Raw genomic sequence first — 13,256 nt, 5'->3', positions numbered from 1 at the left:
TATTAGAATATATTTTACTGATTTAAGCGTTTCTTAGGACTTGTTTTTATATGAAGTTCTCTTTCTCTTTAAAAAATCTATGGTTTGATAATTTTATGTTATCTGTTGCTTAAAATAACAATTTCTATGCCAAGTGTCAACTGCTAACAGCCAACAGCCATCTGCTAATTTGCCATGCTATCGCTAATCGAAAAAATTTGATCTTCCTTAGTTTTGCCAAAAATAGAAAATATTGTAGATTTCATTAGTTATTATATTTCATTACATTTATTGAAACAATTTTTAATCACTTAAGAAAGTTATTGTAAGTGTGTTAACTATCAGTTTGTTAATAATTTTATGGAGGACAAACATTTAGTTTAAACCGAAAACCAAATATGGAATTGGTAAGTGTTTGAAATTTAATGTATGTATAACGTTATAAACGTCTTTAATATCCATTACATAAAAAAATGCTGAAATATGTGCTACTAAAATAATCATCGGGATTTGCAGCAAAATGTTTCTTTTAAAATGCTTACAACATTTTAAAAAAAATGTTGTTTTATGTTAATTTTTATCATTACGTAATTATGCATATCGTAGAAGGATACACAAGTGTGTATTGCTTAGCAATAATGCTTAAATTGTTGTGATGAGATGTAGGTGCAGTGTAGTATGTCACACAGGATTAACATAAAATTTATGTAGTAATCATTTGTAAGACCATTTCAATAGCAAGAGGAAAAATGGTAACAACATTAACACACATATTCCTTGCGAGTTGCTGATGATTGTCCTATATAACTTGTAACTTGTACTTTATTGGTGGTAGAGCTTTGTGCAAGCTCGTCTGGGTAGGTATCACCCACTCATCAATTATTCTACTGCAAAACAGATGTAATATACCAAGTATGTTGTGTTCTGGTTTGAAGGGTGAGTGAGCCAGTGTAATTACAGGCACAAGGGACATAACATAGTTCCCAAGGTTGGTGGCGCAATGGTGATGTAAGCGATGATTTACATTTCTTACAATGCTAATATCTATGGGCGTTGGTGACCACTTACCATCAGGTGGCCCATATGCTCGTCAGCCTTCCTATTCTATAATTTTTTTTTTAAAAAAGATAAGACATTTTGAGTGTTCAAGCTTCAATTTACAACATATCAGATTAGGCCTTCACAGCTAAAGATGTTAAATAACAGTCAAATGCTTTTTGCAAATTAAGTGTAAAAAAAAAAATGATCGAATATACCATTATGATTTTCAATACTTTTTATAGTAATTAAAGCAGATTACAAATTATATATAGCATTGTTTGATGGTATATAAGTGAAATCTTTATTATGATTTAAATATTCATTATTATATTAAATTTGGAATGATTATGAAATATTCACAAGGTTTGTTAAAAGAATTTTTGTAATTTCTCATATTTTGATTTCTCTAACATCAGTCGGTTTCTTAGTAGAATGTAATCCTTACAAGAAACAAGATCAGTGGCATCAATAAAACTGTCTTTTTTCCTGCCAATACTATATTTTCAAATGTAAGGATGCAATTAATAAAATTTTAAATATGGAGTATCTTCTAAGATTGTTTTTCTGTAGCCATTATTGTAGCTAGTATTACTTCGCTCCGTCATTAAATTTCTCTCTGTGTACTAAGCTTACACAAAAGAAATTGATATGAGATTGATGTGTATAATACATATAATAATGTGTGTGACTTTACACATGAGTGTCAATGAGCACAACTGTAAATATTACATATTAACTGTCAGGGGTTTTTTGGTTATTTATTTATATTTACAATTTCAATCAACATTCTCTTATATTTAGTAGGCATAGTTTTTAAATTATTAAATACAAATGTTACCTATTGATATAAGAATGTCATGTATTATTTGAATAATAAAAAATTGCTATGCTTGTATACATACAATAGCAAATTTTAGAGTTTTTAAACTTTTATTCTTCTATTATTTATGGAAAACCATGTTACAAATAGTAAGACCTGAACTGTTCTATATGAGAATACTACCTTGCGAGTGGTTGTTATACTTACACTTTAGTAATAACAATCAAGACTGACCAATTTGTAACACATTTACATTTACAGAAGATAAACTTATTGATGATCGATTCTATTGCGGTTTATGCAAAGCATATTTGCTATGATTTTCATTTTCATTCAGTCATTATAAATTTTAAGTTTACAAAAAACATTAAAATATTCACTAGGGAATATTTATATTAAATCAGCACAAAGTAAAAGTTTAAAATATTTCAGTTGCAGGGCGTCGAAAGCGCAGCGTTGTCTGGGATGGTCACGATGCCGTCGGTGACGAGCGTAGGCGCGAGCGCAGGCGTGGTCATGGCCAGCGGTGAGTAGCGCGCGTGCGAGCCGGCAGGCAGTTGCTAGTGCAGCACGTCTAACGCCCCGGCGTGTGCTCGCTGTTGCAGGCGCAGCGGCGGCGCGGCGCGGCCTGGGCGCGTTCTCCGCCGGACCAGGCCTCGCACCACTCGTGTCGCCTCTTTCTGACTTCTGTACCTCTTTCGCCCCTCAGTGATCAGTGTTCTGCTTTCTGTTTCAGACTAGATATAAGTTAGGTTATTGGTAAAGGCTTAGGCGATGGCCGCGACGATGCTCCTCGGCGCCTTGGCTGCTCCCCGCCGGTTTCACAATGTACCTACTTCATTATATCACGTTGTCCCCGGTTGCTTGATGACGGTTTGAGTGCGCTGCCGCGGCTTCGTAGGTTTCTTTCGCGACATTTACTGAAAACGTTTAGGTTTATGAGGATGGAAGAATAGTTATGATGTGCGGTTTTAATAAATTTGGACTATTTTTTCGAACTTCGACTGATTGAGATGTACTCTCACTTTATTTTATTATTAGTCAATCGGTTTCAGCGCATATATAAAGGAAAACAAAACTGGAACGTGCGTCAAAATCAGCTCGGACAAATTGATTACATCATTTCTGGTTATTTTAACATAAATAAATAATTGGAAAGGATCTAATATATCATTCATAATTATCGTGTACAGTTAATGACACTTTTACAATGTGTTAACAACCGAAATCGTACGAGAACGAAAGGGACCGGTATGGACGTGTGCGTAGCCGCGGCGAATGCGTGTCGTGGAGTGGCAGCGTGAGGCGTGGCCGCGTCCCCCCCGCCCGTGCGCACTGCCCACCCTCATTCGACCGTATGTTGCAGGTTTCCTCGGTGCGCCCGTGTACGACCTCCGGCAGGTGGGCGACGTGTACACAGGTAGGTGCGTGTGCGAGCAGAATGGTGCGCGCGCGTGTGGCGGCGACCTAACGAGAGCGTGCGCAGGTCCGGGCGCCAAGTGCACGACGCTTCCGGCTATCCTCGGCGGCACGTTGCCGCGCTTATCAACGGAGCAGGCTGATGCAGTGGCCCGTGCCAAGAAATACGCAATGGAGCAGAGCATTAAGATGGTACTCATGAAGCAGACGCTGGCGCATCAGCAGCAGCAGATGGCGACGCAGCGTACGCAGGTGCAACGGCAGCAGGCGCTCGCTCTCATGTGCAGGTCAGAATGAACTTGATGGTATATTTATATTTATACCGTTACGATATTTGGCCCTGCAATATATATAGTATGATGAGAGCGATTTTTTGAGACTCCCGCTATGGCTGGTCGAGTCCATGATTTTATGCTGAAAAGATCTGAGATTTTATCTTTTATAACAAATACTTTATTTTATGTTATATATACACATGAAATACTTTTTGTTTACAGGGTGTATGTGGGGTCGATCTCATTCGAGCTGAAGGAAGATACAATAAGGCAAGCGTTTCTGCCATTCGGACCTATTAAATCTATTAACATGTCATGGGATCCCGTAACACAGAAACACAAAGGTTTTGCTTTCGTCGAGTATGAAATACCAGAAGCTGCACAACTCAGTCTCGAACAGATGAACGGTGTTATGCTAGGCGGAAGGTACGTGTTCCTTGTCCTTCGCGACAATTAACTTCATAAAGGCTTTTATAAATAAAACTTAGAAAGAAAATAGTTCATACAAATATTCAATATGTTTTCAGGAATATAAAGGTTGTAGGACGTCCATCCAATATGCCACAAGCGCAGGCGGTAATTGATGAAATTCAAGAAGAAGCGAAACAGTATAACCGTATCTATGTGGCTTCCATACATCCAGAGCTCACAGAGGACGACATAAAAAAGTAAGGGACATATTTTATACGGAAGCGTCATGAAACTATATGAATGCATTGTTTATTATTTTTTGTTAAATACATTTCACATTGTATCATTATTTTACAGTGTTTTCGAGGCGTTTGGTCCGATCACTTACTGCAAACTAGCATACGGTGCGTCGGCGCACAAACACAAAGGATACGGATTCATAGAATACGCCACGCTACCAGCCGCACTCGAGGCCATCGCTTCAATGAACCTCTTCGACCTCGGAGGTGCGTCTGCCTTCCATTCCTTTTTTTGAAACCGCATTTCGTCCTTCATTTCTGACTTAATTCAATTCACGATGCAGGTCAGTACTTGCGCGTGGGGCGAGCCATCACGCCTCCCAACGCACTAGCGGGCCCCCCGCAGGCGTCCGCAATGCCCACCGCGGCCGCTGTTGCCGCTGCCGCTGCGACCGCTAAGATACAGGCCATGGATGCGGTGGCCAGTAACGCAGTCGCGCTTGGCCTCACCAAACTGAACGCGCTCGGTGTGTCGCCGGCCGCCGCGTTACCCTCGTTGGCCGCTGCGCTACCAGTCGCGCTTCCCGCAGCACTGCCGGCTGCGCTACCAGCGGCGCTACCGGCAGTGCTGCCAGGCGCTCTGCCAGCGGCGCTGCCCTGTGCCCTGCCAGCAGCGATCCCGGCAGCGTTGCCGGGTGCGTTACCCACGACTTTGGCGGGAGGCGTAAGTGCAGCACTGCCAGCGCAAGTCATCCCACCGCCGGGTGTAGTGATACCGCCACCACCGCGTGCGCGAGGCCCCACAGCGGTACGGCCATTTTAACATTTTTATTGGGTATATGTGTATGTTAGTATTTATCTCTTAAATTACGTAAAATTCGTGATGGGCGTGCAGGCGGAAACTGCCGCGGCGGCTGAAGGTGGCGTTCAGCAGGCGGCGCTGCAACGCAAATTACTGGACAGCTCGCCTGACACGCTGCAGCAGCAAGAGTCTCTGTCCATCTCCGGTCAATCCGCGCGACACCTCGTCATGCAGGTAGAGATTGCTCGGCCCTAGTTTCGTATGTTGTTTTATTGTGTCGCCATATTATGTAACAACTATCTCATACCAGCGCTTGATGCGGCGTCGCGCTTCTCGCACGGTGCTTCTGTGCAACATGGTGTCCGCCGAAGAGGTGGACGAGGCGTTACATCATGAGATTCAGGTGAGCACAATCTTTACTTGTCAGTAATATTGTAATTTTTTATTTTCATTTAGTTATTATGGTAAAATATATAAAATCTATACGTCGGTGACTATATATGCAGGAGGAGTGCTCGAAGTGGGGTCGGGTGGATCGACTCGTGATCTACAACGAGCGGCAGAACGAGGACGATGACCCCGCACACGCCAACGTCAAAATCTTCGTACAGTTCGCCGAACCTGAGGGTGCGTACCGCTTAGTGTAAAGTAATAGCATGTGAAGGTCCCACTGCTGGGCAAGGCCTCCACTCCTTTTTTGAGGAGAAAATTTGGAGCTTATTCCACCACGTTGCTCTCATGCGGATTGGTGGAATACCCATGTGGCAACGTGTACAATTTCAGTGTAATTAGACACATGCAGATTTCCTCGCGACGTTTTCCTTCACTTTTAAGAACGAAATGGAAAATAATGACAAATTAAGCACATGAAAATTCAGTGGTGCTTGCCCGGATTTGAGTCATCGATTAAGATTCACGCATTCTTACCATCTCGGTTTGACACCGGTATATATTTAATTTCAACAGGTATTACAACATCAATTTAAATATTTATTGATTACCAATATCGCCTGCGACTAGAGGGATAGGGCCGGATATTAGGTAAAAAAGGTAGACTATGTCCGTCCTTCAAATTTTATCAAAAAGTAGTTTAGCCTTGAAAGCGTAACAGACAAAGAGTTACCTATGCATTTATAATATTAGTTTAGATATCCCATTATGTATTACAATTTTTTTTGCAGTTTTATAAAAAACACTGGTCGAAATAAATGAAATGAAATGAAATATATTTTACTAGGTGGTAGGACTTTGTGCAAGGCCGTCTGGGTGGGTGTGGGTACCACCCACTCATCAGATATACTACCGCTAAAAAGCAATACTTAGTATTGTTGAGTTCCGGTTTGAAGGATGAATGAGCCAGTGTAACTTCGGGCACAAAGGAAATAACATCTTCGTTCCTAGGTTGGTGGCGCATTGGCGATGTAAGAAGTGGTTAATGTTTCTTAAATAAATCGCTAATGTCTATAGGCGGTGGTGACCACTTAGAATCAGGTGGCCCATTTGCCCGTCCTATAAATAATAAATACCTACTTATAACATTAAAAAAATAATGTACGTGCGTGTCCACAGAGGCGGGCGCGGCGGCGGGCGCGCTGGACGGGCGCTACTTTGGTGGCCGCACGGTTCGCGCCGCGCTCTATGACCAGGACCTGTTCGACCACGGAGACCTCTCGGGGTAGACCTCGCCTCACATCGCTTCACATAGTCTCGCCTTACGTTCTTATTTTAAATATAACGATATGCCCCTGTGTCGCTTTTTATTATCCTGATTTTATTGTAAGTGAAAATTGGAAAAAACAAACTACAATATAATAAAAATAATAAGTAAGAAAAAAGAAAATATCAATCCTATTCTTGCACTAACGTGGGGCACTACTACTCATATGATTTTTTTCGAAGTATCATTACATATATATCTGAATCATGACAATTTATGTAAGTGTTCATGCATACATTCAAAAAATAGATAGAATTCTTAGATTGAAAGTTAAAAAGCAGATGAAGGTCTGGGAACAAACAGAAATACGTCCCTCTGTTTGTACACCCAGGGTAATGAAAATCTCCACATTTTTATTAAATCTTACTTAGTTTTTTTTTAAATAGATTTAGTAATTAAGTACAATAATGATTGTGATTATAACATTAGATTACCGCTTTATTGATTGTTGTATGTCACCTGATTAACAAATGTAACAATTTACAAATCTATGAGTATATTAAAGATTAAAATAAAATTTATATATGTTTTTTAATCTTATATCATATTCAAATAGAAGATGATTAGTAAATACATAAATTATTATTAAATAAATTTAACAGTTTTACTTTTATTTTTATCATGCCTAATGCCTATTTCGTTCATCCAGTAGAGACAATTGATATAACATAATAAATGGTCGACATCTTGAATAATCTATGGCAGCGATACTCAACATTTTCTTTATAGGGGCCACACACATACAAACACGTGTTAGTCATGGTATAGCGTAAGAAAATCGTAATTATGTATAAAAAATATATACTTATATTTAAAAAATTAAGCTAACCCGGGGCGCATCTACGCATGAGCGAGTTAACCAACGTTCACTAGTATAAGCTGAACCCTATTTAATTTTATTGATCGTATAGATTTCAGTTCAACTTACATTGGAGTATCAAATTTTTGAAACTGTCAAATTTTTAACTTTGTTTTGTCCCTATAAACTTTCAATCATCACAGACTGTCATTTATAGGTAGCTAAAGTTTCAACCAATTTCAATTTCCAATTTCAATTGAACAGTTGTTTCATAGCAATTTTATTGAATAAATGTTCAACGTGATTCTTTAAACTGAAATAACTCTACTATTTATGAACCGATTGAAATAAAACAAACACTAAATTTTAAATGTAGTTAGCCACAATATATTGGCGAATATCACACTCAAATCTGTTAAACAATTTCTAAGATTAGCATACACAAACGCGCAGACAACCAGATACATAGACAAAAATTCTAACAATAATTATTTTGGGTTCTATTGCGTTGATAAAGGCCCTCGGTAATCCTTTTAATGATATATCTTCAATGTACAGACAGCGATCAGTTACAGACTTATTATATGTAGTAATTTAATTTAAGTTTAATATTTAACAATTTCATATTTTAAGTAAACTTACTAAGTAACGGTTTCGCAGTTTTATTGTAATTAGTTTTTATAATAAACAAAACAAAAAATCAAATGCCCATCTATGTAATTTAAATAAAAACTAAATAACTTGTAAGTGTAACTCACCACAAAAATACCTTAAAATACCTACCGATTACATTACATATAGTGCGTCTTTAACAAGAGGCTCTGAATATCACAAAACAGACACAACCACCAATGACGTCTGGCACTCACGCATAGTTACGCACACACTTTCAAAATATTTGTTTAAATAAAATAGTGTAAAAGACAAAATTTATCTACTTTAAATATCAGAAGTTACAAAGGATTTTTTTCGATAAGAATCAATTTGTTAATACAAAATATGCATTTTGGAAACAAATATCGAATTTATATATATATATATATATATATATATATATATATATATATATATATATATATATATATATAAAATAAATATATATATATAAATTCGAATTTATATATTTATATAAATTCGAATTAAATAAATATATATATATAAATTCGAATTTATATATATATATATATATATATATATATATTTATTTTAGCGATAAAATATAGTAATATATAAGTAAGCCTTACACATAAAAGACAGAAATATGTTGGCGCGGACTTTTTTATAGAACTATTTAAGAGATACATTTCCACCATACATTATATTCGTATAACTCTTACGGTTTTTACTGCGCACGCCAGAATGGCTCACAGATAAGAGAAATTTTTCCGACTGACGTGACACTTATTGTTATATTTTGGTCAATTTAATCAATAGCTGTATAAATTATAGCTTATATGTTATTCTGATGTAAGAGCTATATTATTGCAAATTTCATTAAAATCCTTTCAGTTGTTTTAGCTTGAAAGAGTACATCCATACAAACATTCGCGTTTATAATATTAGTAGGATTGTCTATGTGAGTGATTGTTGATTGTTGAAATTGTGAGTGATGACGTCACGATCACTATCATTTGCTGAATCAATTATATTCAATTGTATTCTTTTGTTAATAAATATTAAAATTTAATTCGCGCTTAAGAAAAGCATCGTATGATGTCGTTCCTTTCTTATTTAGTGTACACAGGTGGCGTTCTGAAGGTTTTCTTTGTGGGAAAAGGGTATCTTAAGATTAATATGTATTTATAGTTATAATTACATTAATTAGTTAACTTTACTGTTAATAAGAGTTGAGATTTAGGTTATTATGAATTTAAGTTATGGTTAGGATTTAAATAATATTAAAATTTAATATTATCAAAAAAATATACTAATTATAAGCTACTAATAGGTAACATAAAAAATATAAATACATAAATTATTTATTATAATAAATAATGAAATTAAATATCGAGCCTGACTATGAGATAGATTCGATGTTTCAATTCATTTCATAAAAAGTTTTTTGATTAAATTATATAGGTACTTAATTTTAGTTGTGTGTGGAGTTACCTACACAAACATCGACGATGGCTAAATTTTAGTTAAATATAGCATGCAACCTAGAATTTACAATAAAACTCGTTTAAAATTTAGGTATTTATCATTTTCTTACGTTATTTATATATTTTTTAATTGATGTCAGTTTGAATTTTTTTATTGATGTAGACAAAGCGGCAAGTTTCCATAACCCTGTTTACTGAGTAGAAGTGTTTATTAAGTATACACTTCATTATCACACATTTTGTCTCACATAAAGCAAACTCCACGCTGCATTATCTGCGCGCGTATTCTATGCGTGTATTATATTTGCAATATTATTCATCAATTTGTAAATATTATAATGCTATATAAATAGAATTATTAAATATTATTAACTTAAATATTAAGTGTGGTAGTATTTTTATCTCATACATACCAACGCACACACACATGCAAGTTAATAAATGCATAAATAAATATTCGTGGATCTGTTATTTATGAAATCGATACCTTTTTTTTTTTTTTTTTTTTCGCTGGAAATATGCGTTTACGCGTTTCCCCCACTTGAAGTGGGGGGGTATGTGGGACTCGCCGGCGCCGAGTATGCGCCGGAATACCCACTAAAAAACCAGCGGTACCCACACCGTCTTTTCGAGGGGCGTCATGGGATCGCTTGCGCATACTACCGTGACGCCCCAACGGTTGGCTCGCCTCTGCAGGCCTCCAAATCCTAGGGGGTTCTCAGGGTACAAAGACCCCCTAACCCCGGCAACATTTAGGGCGGGAGGATAAGATGCGCATAGCGCCGACGCCTTCTCCCCGGTCTTCTTCGGCGAAGCGAGTCAGCGGAGACTCTCCTCACGCTCCCGCTCCGCTGCCTCCTTCTGCGACATGGCATTTTCGCAGAAGGAGACCGTCTCCAACCAGCACCTCTCGCTATCAAGCATGGCATTTATCACACTCGGCAGCGAGAGGTCTTCACCGACTAAGGCCGCCAGGGACAGGCGCTGAGGTCCCCAAGCGGCACACTCCATCAGAGTGTGGCACGCTGTGTCCGAAGGCGCACCACATTCATGGCAGGAGGGTGTCACCTCCCGCCTCGCTATCCAGTGCAGGTACTTACCGAAACAACCGTGTCCGGTAAGTACCTGCGTCAGCCTGAATGTGAGTGTGCCGTGACTACGTTCCACCCAGCGACTCAAGTGGGGGCGGACCGCCTCCACTGTCACTAGGCCTGCTGAGCGGGACCTCAGGTCCTCCTCCCACCTACGAATCAAGGCTCGCTGGGCTAGGGCCCTGACTCGCTCAACCTCCGCCGATCCTGGACGGACGCCGCTTGACCTCGTTTCCACCCGAAACCGGTGCACTTCCGCAAGCACCTCTTCCTGGAGTTCCCAGGGCGGATCGCTCGCGAGAAGTGTCGCTGCCGTCCATGACACCGTACGGTACCCACGTATCGCTCTCACCGCTATGACTCTTTGCGGCCTCCGCAGAAAAGCTCTGTTACGAGCGGTGAGAGCATCCACCCAAATGGGTGCACCATACAACGCCATGGAGCGTACCACGCCAGCGTATAAGCGCCGACATGGTGTTTCCGGCCCTCCTACATTGGGTAGGAGGCGGCCCAGGGCAGCAGCAGCGCTTATGAGCTTCGGGCCGAGTTGGACAAAATGCTGCCTGAAGCTCCATTTTCTCATCTGGGCTTGCACCTTAATCGACGCCCCTCGAGGGGGACCCCGACGTGGACCGTGGAATAGGAGGGCCTCTGTTTTTGTGGCAGAGACCCTCAAGCCCAGCATCCCAATCCGGTCCATCGTGAGCGATACGCCGACCTCGGCCAGGCGGGCCGCCTCCTGAAAGGTCTGCCCTGTCGCCGTGATGAGGGTGTCATCCGCGTAGCACAACACCCTCATTCCGGGAAGGATGGGGGCTCTGAGGAGCCAATCGAATCCGACGTTCCACAGGATTGGGCCGAGTACCGTCCCCTGTGGAACGCCGCAGCCTACCCAACGCTGGACAAGTCGCCCATCGCCCGGTCCCGGAAGTATGCCCCCAACAGCCTTCTGAGGTAGGAAGGCACCCTGTGGTATCGGAGTGACTCCCTTATAGTCTCGAAGGGAAGACTGTTAAAGGCGTTCACTATTTACCACAGATTACCAATATCGCCTGCGACTAGAGGGAGAGGGCCGGATATTAGGTAAAAAAGGTAGACTATGTCCGTCCTTCAAATTTTATCAAAAAGTAGTTTAGCCTTGAAAACGTAACAGACAAAGAGTTACCTATGCATTTATAATATTAGTTTAGATATCCCATTATGTATTACAATTTTTTTTGCAGTTTTATAAAAAACACTGGTCGAAATAAATGCATACGAATGATAATATATTTAACTAGGTGGTAGGACTTTGTGCAAGGCCGTCTGGGTGGGTGTGGGTACCACCCACTCATCAGATATACTACCGCTAAAAAGCAATACTTAGTATTGTTGAGTTCCGGTTTGAAGGATGAATGAGCCAGTGTAACTTCGGGCACAAAGGAAATAACATCTTCGTTCCTAGGTTGGTGGCGCATTGGCGATGTAAGAAGTGGTTAATGTTTCTTAAATAAATCGCTAATGTCTATAGGCGGTGGTGACCACTTAGAATCAGGTGGCCCATTTGCCCGTCCTATAAATAATAAATACCTACTTATAACATTAAAAAAATAATGTACGTGCGTGTCCACAGAGGCGGGCGCGGCGGCGGGCGCGCTGGACGGGCGCTACTTTGGTGGCCGCACGGTTCGCGCTGCGCTCTATGACCAGGACCTGTTCGACCACGGAGACCTCTCGGGGTAGACCTCGCCTCACATCGCTTCACATAGTCTCGCCTTACGTTCTTATTTTAAATATAACGATATGCCCCTGTGTCGCTTTTTATTATCTTGATTTTATTGTAAGTGAAAATTGGAAAAAACAAACTACAATATAATAAAAATAATAAGTAAGAAAAAAGAAAATATCAATCCTATTCTTGCACTAACGTGCGGCACTACTACTCATATGATTTTTTTCGAAGTATCATTACATATATATCTGAATCATGACAATTTATGTAAGTGTTCATGCATACATTCAAAAAATAGATAGAATTCTTAGATTGAAAGTTAAAAAGCAGATGAAGGTCTGGGAACAAACAGAAATACGTCCCTCAGTTTGTACACCCAGGGTAATGAAAATCTCCACATTTTTATTAAATCTTACTTAGTTTTTTTTTTAAATAGATTTAGTAATTAAGTACAATAATGATTGTGATTATAACATTAGATTACCGCTTTATTGATTGTTGTATGTCACCTGATTAACAAATATAACAATTTACAAATCTATGAGTATATTGAAGATTAAAATAAAATTTATATATGTTTTTTAATCTTATATCATATTAAAATACAAGATGATTAGTAAATACATAAATTATTATTAAATAAATTTAACAGTTTTACTTTTATTTTTATCATGCCTAATGCCTATTTCATTCATCCAGTAGAGACAATTGATATAACATAATAAATGGTCGACATCTTGAATAATCTATGGCAGCGATACTCAACATTTTCTTTATAGGGGCCACACACATACAAACACGTGTTAGTCATGGTATAGCGTACGGCCACGGTAGCATGCGGGAGCGATCT

General features: G+C 39.3%; 1 protein-coding gene across 3 annotated transcripts; it reads left to right on the top strand.

Moving 5' to 3' along the window:
• The first annotated feature begins 151 nt into the window (after positions 1-151).
• LOC126773349 (poly(U)-binding-splicing factor half pint) lies at positions 152-12,486 on the top strand. 3 transcript variants are annotated; one of them, XM_050494240.1, is made up of 13 exons: positions 152-386; positions 2,273-2,366; positions 2,446-2,668; positions 3,207-3,260; positions 3,327-3,546; positions 3,757-3,960; positions 4,062-4,202; positions 4,303-4,451; positions 4,529-4,992; positions 5,080-5,220; positions 5,297-5,389; positions 5,493-5,613; positions 6,556-6,734. In XM_050494240.1, exons 5-13 carry the CDS (start codon positions 3,431-3,433, stop codon positions 6,663-6,665), a joined length of 1,539 nt encoding a protein of 512 aa, XP_050350197.1. In that variant the 5' UTR covers positions 152-386; positions 2,273-2,366; positions 2,446-2,668; positions 3,207-3,260; positions 3,327-3,430; the 3' UTR covers positions 6,666-6,734. The 3 variants fall into 3 exon arrangements, with proteins under 3 accessions (XP_050350197.1, XP_050350196.1, XP_050350194.1); XM_050494239.1 differs by lacking the exons at positions 2,446-2,668; positions 6,556-6,734 and adding an exon at positions 12,308-12,486; XM_050494237.1 differs by lacking the exon at positions 2,446-2,668.
• The last annotated feature ends 770 nt before the right edge of the window (positions 12,487-13,256 follow it).

Source organism: Nymphalis io, chromosome 14, assembly GCF_905147045.1.
Source record: "Nymphalis io chromosome 14, ilAglIoxx1.1, whole genome shotgun sequence".
Classification (NCBI taxonomy): Eukaryota; Metazoa; Arthropoda; class Insecta; order Lepidoptera; family Nymphalidae; genus Nymphalis; species Nymphalis io.
Note: the sequence above shows the minus strand (reverse complement) of the source record. Positions and strands in the feature narration are given on the sequence as shown.